At 38.4% G+C, this 11,522-nt stretch overlaps 2 protein-coding genes across 2 annotated transcripts; one reads left to right on the top strand and one right to left on the bottom strand.

Annotated features, from left to right (window-relative positions):
- Positions 1-2,496: 2,496 nt before the first annotated feature.
- On the bottom strand, positions 2,497-8,652 carry LOC104952840 (lysine-specific demethylase 5C-like). Its single transcript, XM_010779752.1, has 6 exons — positions 8,539-8,652; positions 6,341-6,488; positions 4,296-4,373; positions 4,070-4,192; positions 3,804-3,974; positions 2,497-2,891 (listed from the first exon to the last, which is right to left on the bottom strand). Exons 2-6 carry the CDS (start codon positions 6,482-6,484, stop codon positions 2,604-2,606), a joined length of 804 nt encoding a protein of 267 aa, XP_010778054.1. The 5' UTR covers positions 6,485-6,488; positions 8,539-8,652; the 3' UTR covers positions 2,497-2,603.
- Positions 8,653-10,021: 1,369 nt separating this feature from the next.
- On the top strand, positions 10,022-11,504 carry LOC104952839 (T-cell antigen CD7-like). The gene is made up of 2 exons (XM_010779751.1): positions 10,022-10,244; positions 11,029-11,504. Exons 1-2 carry the CDS (start codon positions 10,202-10,204, stop codon positions 11,388-11,390), a joined length of 405 nt encoding a protein of 134 aa, XP_010778053.1. The 5' UTR covers positions 10,022-10,201; the 3' UTR covers positions 11,391-11,504.
- Positions 11,505-11,522: the final 18 nt, after the last annotated feature.

The following is an 11,522-nucleotide window of genomic DNA, read 5'->3' as shown; positions in this document are numbered from 1 at the left end:
GTTTTGTTCAGCCGGATAATCTCCACATGTCTACCCTACTTTTATCATTTTCTAATCATAAATCTAGTCGCCAGAAGCAAAATGCTAACGTTATGCTATAAAGGAACTACAGCCGGGTCGCTGCTTCAACGTCACGCCAACTTAAGATCCATATTCAAACACACAGATTCTAAATGGTACGAGTTGAAGCGTTTGTTTGAACAGTTTGCAGGAGGCAGGGACTTGCTTTCAAGCAGAACAGAAACTAACTTAGAGGAGTGTTTACGTGTTCGGCGTAATGACGTACAACGGCCTCCACAACTTCTGTAGTCCTATTCAGCCACTTGGTAACAACCATCGTTTTTCAGACACGTGAACTCTTCAGAAATCACCAGTGGGGTCACTGCTGATGGATTTAATGTCGTAGAACAAAACGTGATCCGTCTCTTCAATGTGTCTCAACCACAGACCTTACTTCCAGCTATTTTCCAAAATCCTATGGAGAGATCCCATTGGCTCTGAGACGAGGGAACAGGAAGTGGTGAAATGCTAACTCACTTCCTGGTTTTAGGACTCGTCACTGTGGCACTCTATTGTGTGAATCATCTAAATACATTGAAACTAAAAACAATATCTGCATCAATCTTTAGTTTGTATTCCCGTCAATGCAGCATGTAAAACAATATGCAAAACAAAAGATGCATTTCAGCAGCATACATTAAAAAAGAACTAAGCATTGGTTAGCGTTACGTTCCCAATGTATAATAAGTAGGTCAACAAAAACCATGGGAAGGAGGTTTTAGAAAATAAAGCTGCTCGTAACCAGCGTGAGATAATGGTTTTGTGTATTGGTGATATTAGGGGGGGGGGGGGGTTGTGGCTTATGAAATAAACAGGTATGTCGAGATGGAAGGGAAGTGGAACAAAAACAAAAGCAGAAAACAATGGCAGCCATGGAGCAGAGAGCTGAAAATGCAGCGTAGCGTGGCAGCATGGAGGAAAGGTTGTGAAGCTCTGAGTGCACCGTCACATCTTCCTGTAAATGTAACTCAGGCACATGGCACATGGGTAAGCACTGGAGAAAGTGGGTTACATGACAGCATGGAACACGCTAGAATATCTTTCATCCAGCAGACACTCGAGACGTCTGTCTGATCGACTTTTTGTTTGCCTGTAATGATGGACGCTGTTATGATTTTCCTTTGGCTCCTAGTTAGATGGTCCTAAAACTTTACAATGTTAACAAACATGTGTGGATCACTTTAACCCTTAGATGCATAAGTGGGTCTTTTTGGACCCGGTGAGGTGGTTTTCTTGAAGTATCTTTGTAATTACATTTTTTTATCATTTCATATTCCAGCTATTCCTCAAAAAACATACATTGGATATCATGCCATTCAAATTTTACATTTTATAAATTTTAAGAAATTGTAGTTTTTGTATTTCTACCCCAAGCTTCCATAAGTGGGTCAAAAATGACCCGCATGCATTTCTATGGGAACCTTTGATTCTTATCACCTGTTGCTGTCAGGAATACATTCACTGTAGACCACACAGACTACATCACACGTGACACCTCTCAGGAAGATTATTTCACACAGCAAGATCTGATATAATAATAATAATAATTAGGGCTGTCAGTCAATTAAAATATTTAAATCGCATGATTGTCCATAGTTAATCGCGATTAATCGCATCAGCTTGTAGATGGTATTTTAAACTAGATGCGCTCTGAAACTACGGGGCGGCCGAGGACAAAAAATACACATGCGTTAATCGCGTTAAAATAATTAGTGGCGTTATTTTTTTTTTGCGATTAACACGTTAACTTGACAGCCCTAATAATAATAATAATAATACATTATATTTTCATAGGGCTTTTCAAGGACTCAAAATCGCTTTACAATATAAGGGAAGGTTAGGGGTGGGGGGTATAGGACTATCAAACTTGATCAACCGGCATGGATTGATGGGGGGGGGGCTATGAGTAGACAAGAGGAGAAGAGATGAGTTTTGAAAAGGGACTGGAATATTGTGAGGGTCTCAGAATAGCGGAGATCTTTGCATCGATATGTTCAAAACGATTTTTTATGTAAACAATATAAAATGTAAAATTATAAATAGTGAAAAATTAAATATAAAATATTTTTAGTGTGAACCAAAATATAATACTAAATGTTATACAAGTGATTTTTCTTAACCAAAATGACAGAAATGCATAAAAACACATATTATTCTAATACGGGTTCTTTTTGACCCACTTATGGAAGAGTGTAGGGTCCAGTCACTCTAAGGGCATCTAAGGGTTAAAAAATAAAGCTAGAGCTCGTAGAAAATGTACCTTCCTAAGACTTTAACTGTGGAACAGGTGGAGAACAGTTTAAAACAAATACATTCTTACCTTTCACAGAATAAAATAGACAAACAAAAAAAAGTATGTCAGGATAGCCTGAATACACGTTAGTTAAATTCACACCTAAACACATTATTTTAGTTAAGCAGTATTTACATTGTTACTCTACCTATTTTTCTATAAAGTGAAGATTTGATTACTTTTGAAACATGCTCTGATAGAATAACTGTCTGCCGTTGGAAAAACACAATATTTTACAGATGCAGTTTCACTAATCCCATTTTGTTTTTAAATCGGGTCGTATGGTGATGATCATCTGTGTCACTAATGGAATTGTGATCCTTAGTGACCAGTTCAGTGTCAGGTTCCTGCTCACAGGTATGTAAACGTACTGAAAGGAGAAAGTGAAGGAGCTGTAACTCACATCGGGCTGGCAGCGGCTAGCTCTGCGCCCGTAGCTGCTCATCTTGGACGGCTGCACAGACTGTCGCAGCGGGATGGAGTGAGGCTTGTACTCTTTATCCACCTCCTCTCCGTCGTAGTGCTTCGGCTTGTAATGCTAGAAAGGATGTGGAAAATGTTGTTTTTGTTCAAACGTGGAAAGATACAGGTGATATACAGAAATAAGTTAAAGTGCAGGATATGAACACTAGGGGTGCAACAACTAATCGACTTAATCGATGACCAAATGAGTTGCCAACTAATTCAGTCGTCGATTCGTTGGTGACGTCATCACGTGTGTTTTACGCGCCGTTAAGCTCCGACGTTATCGGTCTTTTTATCGGTACTGGAGACATTTAAAAAATATATGTCATATGTATTATTAATACAAAAACATTATATCGCAGTCTTAATGTCGCCAACTCATTTCTAATATGCAAAAAGACAAAAAAAAATTGTATGATGTATTTTCCACCTTTCCAATCCAGACGAGAGATCTGGAGAAATTGTGCAAGGCATAATAGACCGAATAGTCGATTCATCGTTTCATTAATCGATTATCAAATTAGTCGTTTGTTGCAGCCCTAATGAACACACACACAACTCAACCAAATAGATAGATATTTAGAACTCTAATTGGCTACATACACACAAATATACTATTTTATTACATTTTTGTCTAAGCATACAATTACATTTTCCGTTGAAAAGACATTTGTGCATGCTGTAAATGATAGAACCCAAGTAGAGAGGAAATTATGATTTCAGAAAGAATTTATAATCTGCCAAGAAAATTAGGGAGGGTCATTGTTCTCCAATAATCGTTAAAAAATTACCAAAAATCTAAAAGCGTGTGATACTATCCTCTTGTTTTTGATTTGTGTGATGCCCCAATAGTATTTATTCTTAATATATATATACTAAAAGCAACCAGGTTACTTTCCACAGATGGACACATTCTCATGGCCGTCTATAAACTGATGAGCCCTGGTATTACAAAAAGGAGAGATGAGAATGTGTAGATAGGTACCGGCAAGCTGGAGCCAGACTGGAACATCTCGAAGGGGTAGACGATCCTCTCGAAGTGCGAGCGCAGCAGAGAGCCGATGTTCTTCCCCGGAGGGTAACCGAGCCTCTGAGCAACACGAGCCCAGCGCCGCTCCTTACACACCATCTCAAAACCCCCTTCATGCGTCACAATCTGCAGCAGACAAAAGCCAGATGAGAAATCCAGAAATAGGGAAAGAAAATGAAAACAAACAAACACTTATTTAAAAACAAACAATTCAAGTTTACCCTCGACAGCGCGAACAGATCAAGGATGCGTCTTTCAATATGAGGGATTTTCAACGAGGACGCCTGGACCTCCCAGAACCTGGCGATGCGGTCCAAATAATTCAGCTTCACTCTGGTCTCCGCCTAGATGCATGAGGGATCATCAGGAATACTGGGGTCAGTTCCATCAACGGCTTCAATCATCTGTCAACAACGTACAGCTTCGAGGGGAAAGAGAGGACCTTACCTCCAGCTCATTAAGCCTCTGGATGCGGGGTGTGAAGCGAAAGGTGTCCAGCTCCACTGAGAACGGAGGTTGCCAGTCCTGTTACAAAAGCAAAGACAGAAGAGTTGACGTGTCTGAGAAACGATGGTTGTTACCAAGTGGCTGAGTAGGACTACAGAAGTTGTCGAGGTCGTTGTACGTCATTACGCCGAACACGTTTTTATTTGACAGGGACCGTGCACATTGATTAACATTTCTGTAAATGCGCCAACAGGATATTTTTCATCTGCAGTCCCTGGACAGATGTTGAAAGTCATCCTAAAAAAAAAAAGTAATCACTTCAAATGACAGGTAAATACAATCATTAAAACAACACTCAACAGAGATGCTTGTATTATGATAAAAGCATATATAAAAACTAGGGCTGTCAAGTTAACGCGTTAATAACGTAACTATGGACAATCATGTGATTCAATATTTTTAATCGACTGACAGCCCAAATAAAAACATAAAAACAAAACAAAAAGAGATATTCACAAAGCAGACAGATAGCAACGGGTCAAGGAACATGTGTACACAGAGAGCGTTGTAAAGGGCAGATTGTGACAGAGCTGATTTTCCACTAACCATGTTTTTAAGTTAGATTGAAATAAACTGCAGGAGTTTTGTTCTCTAATCGTTACTGGGACTGAGTTCCACTGTTGTGCAGCTTTAAAAGAAAATGAAGATTGGGTGAATGAACTCTTCCTTTAATGGAACAACGCAGTCTCCTCTAGTTCCAGGTGTGCAGGTATGGTGATAAAATGTCTGAGCGGAGGTGAGGTAAGGCCGTGTATTATTTTGTACATGAGGAAAGCATTTGCATATCTCATTACATTTTATAACCAGCTCAACAAGTTGTCTTTTGGGAGTATTGGGCAATGATGAGAATAAACTGATTTCTTATCTACCATTTTAAGTGTTTGTGTTCTGCTTGAAAGCAAGTCCCTGCCTCCTGCAAACTGTTCAAACAAACCCTTCAACTCGTACCATTTAGAATCTGTGTGTTTGAATATGGATCTTAAGTTGGCGTGACGTTGAAGCAGCGACTCGGCTGTAGTTCCTTTATAGCGTAACGTTAGCATTTTGCTTCTGGCGACTAGATTTATGATTAGAACATTATAAAAGTAGGGTAGACGTGTGGAGATTATCCGGCTGAACAAAACGTGCATTTATCAAACAGGTCGGTTTTCACAGATCTTATTTCGAGCTATTTTCCAAAATCCTATGGAGAAATCCCGTTGCTTTTTTGTCGAGGGAACCAGCAGCTTACTTCAGGGTAAATACGTCATCCCTACACTGCTATATTAAAAACTTGTGGAACCAAATGCTAAAACAACTTGTCTAATTGCTGCTTCAACTGGGATCACTGTCATTCAGTGTGCTTACTCAAACAAATATATATATACATGGACAACGGAGATTAAAGAGATAGTGAGCTTAAGTTTGGGCTTAACTCTGGCTTTCAGGCTCAAGAACAAGGTCATGGCATCCTACTTAAGAGCAGTACCACACTATCAACAACTCAAGGCATACACTGATTAGGAAATCAACATTCCTACAAGATCATGGAAACAACTACAGCGTCGGTAAGGTGACGAACATTTAGTAGTTAAAGTACAATCTGTATAACTGCACGATTATATCCACGAAGCCCTAGAAACGATAAATGGTGACACATTTTCCCTCCAGTAACGCTCTCTATTCTCTCCTGTAATGTCACTCTTGTAACAATGTAATGTATTTACAGTTAGAAACAAAACATTAATGCAACTGAGCATAATAGTATGTATAAAGAAAGTTACTTACTATAGCTGTTTAATATCTTATTTTGTGTGAACATCCTACATAGTTACCCTGCTGAATTATAAATGTTGCTCAACATCAACTCACTTGATCTGATTAACTTTGTTGACGTTGCACATAATGTCAGCATGGTCAACACTGCATGCTACAGATGTCACACATAGCGCAGCAGTTGGCATGGCATTGAAGAAAACGTAATGCAAGCATGAAAAAATATTTACTTGTGGAGGTCGGATTTTGCAGATTCCAGACTTCTCTGCGATTGGACGTATCTTGGCGATGTAGCCCAGAGGATCCTGAAACTCCTCCCATGACGGCTCAAACACTGGACACTCCGGAGGAGGAACAAACTCTTCCCCTTCCATTGCCCTGAAGATGGACAAGTCAAAACAAGTTCATAAACTGATGGGTATAAACGCAGCATCACAGACAGCATTTTATGTATGAAAGTCTTGTTTATCATTTGTAGAGAACCATTTAAAACCATGCACAGTTTTCAATGAATTAAAATCCTTGTTTATCAGAATAGATCTACATTTGTCTTGGTGATAGCCTGGAGCAGTGTGCAACTGTAGGTACACAAAGCTATGTGAAACCTTCTACAAAAATGTTCACTGGTCGATATTTTTTCTTCAGAAAAGACACATTCCCAATAACGGGAAACTAAAGCATTTTTTTTTAAAAGGTCAAAAGGTTAACATGTTTTATACGTGTATGTAAAAACAATAAAAAGCATATTGTACAGCTCCTACAAAAGTTCACTGCATGTGTTTACTTCTCTCTCACCACTTCCTGGTTCAGCACTGCACAGTTACATTGTCATCTTTAAATATATTTAGCACTTAGTTCCTCTGCATGTTTCATAGTTTATCATTTCCTCCAAAACTGAACACAATATCCAAAAACAAGAGACCTGGATAATCCCAGGATATGGATTTTTGGTGTGGCCCTTCTTAAAGACCCCTCCCCCAACACAACAAAACAAACGCCATGCTCTGCCGAATCAACAAGGCCCAGAGTGGGAGAGGGGCAAAAGGTGTACGTGATGCTTTAAGAGTCAATGTAAATCAACAATCAAATTAATTAAATACAGAAGTGACTGCTATATTTCTGTATCCACTTGAGCCAAAAGCATTTTTTCCATGTAATGCGTTTGCATCAAAGTATATCTTAATATAGGTGTCTTTTAAGGGGGCATTATTGAATACATATCGTGAGTTTTTCACGATCTCATGCTGGGAGTAAACCGTCCTCATGTGTCTGATTCTTTAAAGGCCTTCAGACAAACAATGGCGTGGAGGCCACGAACCCTAGAAGGCCATGAAGGCATCACCACTCGCAAGTGGGATGGACTAGATTCATTCATTCGCTTTAAAAAAAGGGACAAATTACAACAAATGCACAACCACTCGATAACAGAAAGCTAATACTTACATTATATGTCGATTAACGTCTTGTTATTATTACTCGATTATACACAAGATGGCAAGTGTTAGCTCACTACTAGCTACTAAACTAGGGGTAACATTACACACCAGGAACAGCCAAAAATAATTGAGAACATGTTTGAAATGTTATTGTTATATTGTGTTAGCTTGGTGTGTTTCAATTATATTCCATCATGAATTGTGTCTATTGTTCAGCTATCGCGATAACGTAAGGATCGAGGCCTTCCACTTATCGCCTTCCTTTAAATCTATTTAACAGGGACAGTGCACATTAAAAACATTTCTGTACATGTGCAAGAGTTAGCCAAGAGGCAATTTTTCATCTGTAGTCCCTGGACAGATAATGTTAATCACCCTAAAAACAAATGGATAGGTAACCAGCGTTAGGTGGGTAAAAAAAAGAAGCAATGTAACAGAAAAAACGAGCTAACCTAGCTATCAAATGTAGGTCTAAACTTGGGGAAACTGGTGTTAAAACTAACATTACACACCAGGAAGAGCCATAACTAAATAATTAAAAACATGTTTAAACTGTAATTGCTGTGTTGTGTAAGCTTGGTGACATTAATTTCTATTCCATCATGAATTGTGTCTATTGTTCAGCTATATTATTATTTATAAATTTTACATTTGTACGGGTATAGCTCTATTTCATGCACATATTACTATATTTTATTGTTATATACGTTTTATTAAAAAAGTCTTATGATTTATCTCCTTTAACTGTGTTGCCCCATAAAAACCTGTTTATTTTTCTATCGCGATAACGCCGCTCTCAGCTACCGTTAGCATCGAGGCCTCCCATGGTTAAAGGTAACTAGCATTTAGGTGGCTAACAAAACTCAGCAATGTAACAGCAAACAAGCTAACCTAGCCTGTAGGCTAACAACCAGCGACCGTTAGTTATTCATATGCAGTAAAGGCCAGTATGTGTGACTCCACTTGCACAACAATGTCTCGATTACACTGACCCGAAGACACCTCGATGTCCCGGGTAATGACAGGGCTGCTGGTCGCTCTCCTTCCTCTGTTGTTGTGATGAACGCTGGAAATAAAACGGGTCCAGTTGGCTAGCTAACACTGCTAGCTAAAAGTTGAACGTTTTCCAGCCTCAGTTCTCCATATAACTCCGCTCTGGATGGCGGAGGTTTGTTTGCTGGTGTACGAAAGTCTCAAACTTGATCACTTAATGTCTCTATCAATAATTTCCTCGACCAACATCATCACTCTCTTCAAGCCATCCTATCTTTCTTGACGAGACGCCATCTTAGTTTTCTCACGACCGAAGCACAACCCTGGAAGTGTTACCACGTACCGCACGTTTACTCCCAGAAAGTAGTCCCCACGTACGCCTGTTCAAGTCATGGAACTGCAGCGGGATCGACTGTGTATGGAGAACGGAAATGACATAACGTATAAGAGCGTAAATAATTAAAATAAATCTATAAAAATACAGAAACACACGAATAAATACATCAATACAGGAGAAATGTATGGAATAATAAATAAATGCTGTGGAGGCGTTAGTGAAAAAGTCAATGACACATTTAATTGTAAAACTGATATTATTATGTTATAATGCATGACTTAAGTAATTGTTATAATGATTATTGTCTCTATTTATTTGTCTTTTTTTTTTGTATTACCAAAGCCTGTCAAAAAAAAAAACTTCATTGATCTACGGGGGTAAAATAAATGTGATATGATACATTTTCTTATAGTATAAACATGCCTATTAACATCAATTATTTATGAGGAAAATGTGAAATAAGTGTGTAAAATGTGTGCCTTTTTTTGCTATAATATGTATCAATAATAAATAACAACAATACATATTTTTAAATAGATGATAGAACTATGTATAAAGAAATAAATACTACAAAGTAGGGTTGAGTTGCCCTAATGTGGGACACTCCCTAATGTGGGACACATTTCCACTGCAGCGCGTAGCACGGTTTAGGCGTGCCGTGCCAAACCTGGCCCGTTTTTGTTGCGTTTCCACTAGGGGTAGTTCCGGCTAACGGTTACCTTTTCACAGTTTTTCTGGCCCTCCAAAATCGTGGTTATTTCCGAGCCAACAACCGGGCTGAGTATAGTGACGTGAGTGGCTACAACTACAACAAAATGAACATATTTTACGGTGATTTAATTGTAATACACGTTTTCAAAAATAATGCCAAAGTAACAACATACTGATACCGGTTAGTTAAAACCATTAATTAATGCTGTGACAAGTGTGCAGACAAGACGGCGAAAAACCTTTTGAAATGCGTGTTTTCTGAATGGAGATCGGCTAAGCTAACGTTGTATATGCTCCGACCGTCCACACTCACAACAACGGCCTACAGACATAAATAAACCAGCGACTGTATTCACCATGATACAGACAGTCTGTGGTTTGTACTTGTTTAACTTTTGTCCAGTTTCTGAACAGATATGAGGAGCTGTGAGCGCGTTAACATTTACAATTCATTATTTCCAATGGAGTATTTTTAGACCATAGTGTTTCTGCGTTGGGGAGGAGAGTAGAGCTGTGTTGTGTTTGGAGGAGGGCCTTCATCATTTAAAGAAGTAACAAGTTCCTGGTTAGCCAGTAAAGAAAGACAGTCAGTGGTAAACCATCAGAGTCTCAGCATGGAAGTCTGTCACACTTTGATCTGCTTCTTCCTCCTCTTCTGTGAGTACTTCACTTAATTTTCATCTCAGTAATTAAATATGTTTCCTTTAAAGTATTTATTGAGTTAATGCAAGGCTCCAGCAGTACGAGTTGTTCAAATATTTCAAAGTTAGTGTTTTTAGTATCCATGCAACCAATAACCTATACTTCACAAGTATGTTTTACTTCCTCAAACAAACTGTACATCATCATTAAGCTCAGTTATTATCTGCTGAGTAAAACTAAGTTATGGGTAGTCTACAACTGTTTTATTTTTATAAATAATGTACATGCTTGTTTTTACTGCTAATGATTGTTTTCATAATCATTTAATCTGCTAAATATTTTCTTGATTCATTTATTAATCTTTAGCTTTGTATTCTTACTATATATACATGCCACTAATGTTAATGTGTACTTTTTATTATATTTGTATCTGATTATATCTTTTTAAACATTGTTTACTTTGGGATAAATAAAGTATATATCTATCTAATTGTTTTGTCGAAGTAGTGTGGACATAAAAAAAAACAAGATGATGTACTATTAGGATTTGCATTAATGTAAAGCTTAAAGTAAGAGATGGAGACTTCATGTAGTCTTTGTGTCTAAAGGATAAAGGTCTCAGACCAAACGGTCACATTAACCTGCAGTGCTGATGGTGATCTTCAGTCACAGGCTGTGGTTTAACTCTGAGGATCTGTGTTCATGTGAAACAGGAAGTGTTGTGATCAGACTGCAGCATCTTACAGGAAGTACTGACCACTACTAACGATGGTTCATCTTTTGTTCATCTTTTGTTCAGCTCTGCAGGATGGAAGCACCGGTCTCGTCAGTGCCCGAGTCTTTGTCTATTCAGTAACTGAAGGAGCAGAGGTCAGAGTTGAATGCTCCTTTCCTTCTAATAGAAGCAGGGAGGTCTTCTGTAAGGAACCATGTGAACAAGAAGACATTCTCATTGAAACAACTGATGCCTCAGCTCAGAGAGGCAGATACAGGATTGATTATGAAGGTGGATATTCTTTTGTGACCATCTCTCAGCTGACCAAGTCTGACTCAGGACGCTACAGGTGTGCTGCGGTTACACAAGAGGTTTCATACCAGTATATTGAGATCATCGTTGTTGATGGTGAGTTTCTAAAAACTGAATCTTCTTCCTTGTCTTAATAATAGTTTTACCTTTTCACCATTACCTCATCTAAATCCTACATGTCTTCTGAAAGTAACCGATAAACCGAAACTGACACACGTACACACAAGTGTTTTTTAATATTATTGTTTAGAACATTATTGATGAAG

Source organism: Notothenia coriiceps, unplaced genomic scaffold (assembly GCF_000735185.1).
Source record: "Notothenia coriiceps isolate Sejong01 unplaced genomic scaffold, NC01 NC01_scaffold00020624, whole genome shotgun sequence".
Lineage (NCBI taxonomy): Eukaryota > Metazoa > Chordata > Actinopteri > Perciformes > Nototheniidae > Notothenia > Notothenia coriiceps.
Note: the sequence above shows the minus strand (reverse complement) of the source record. Positions and strands in the feature narration are given on the sequence as shown.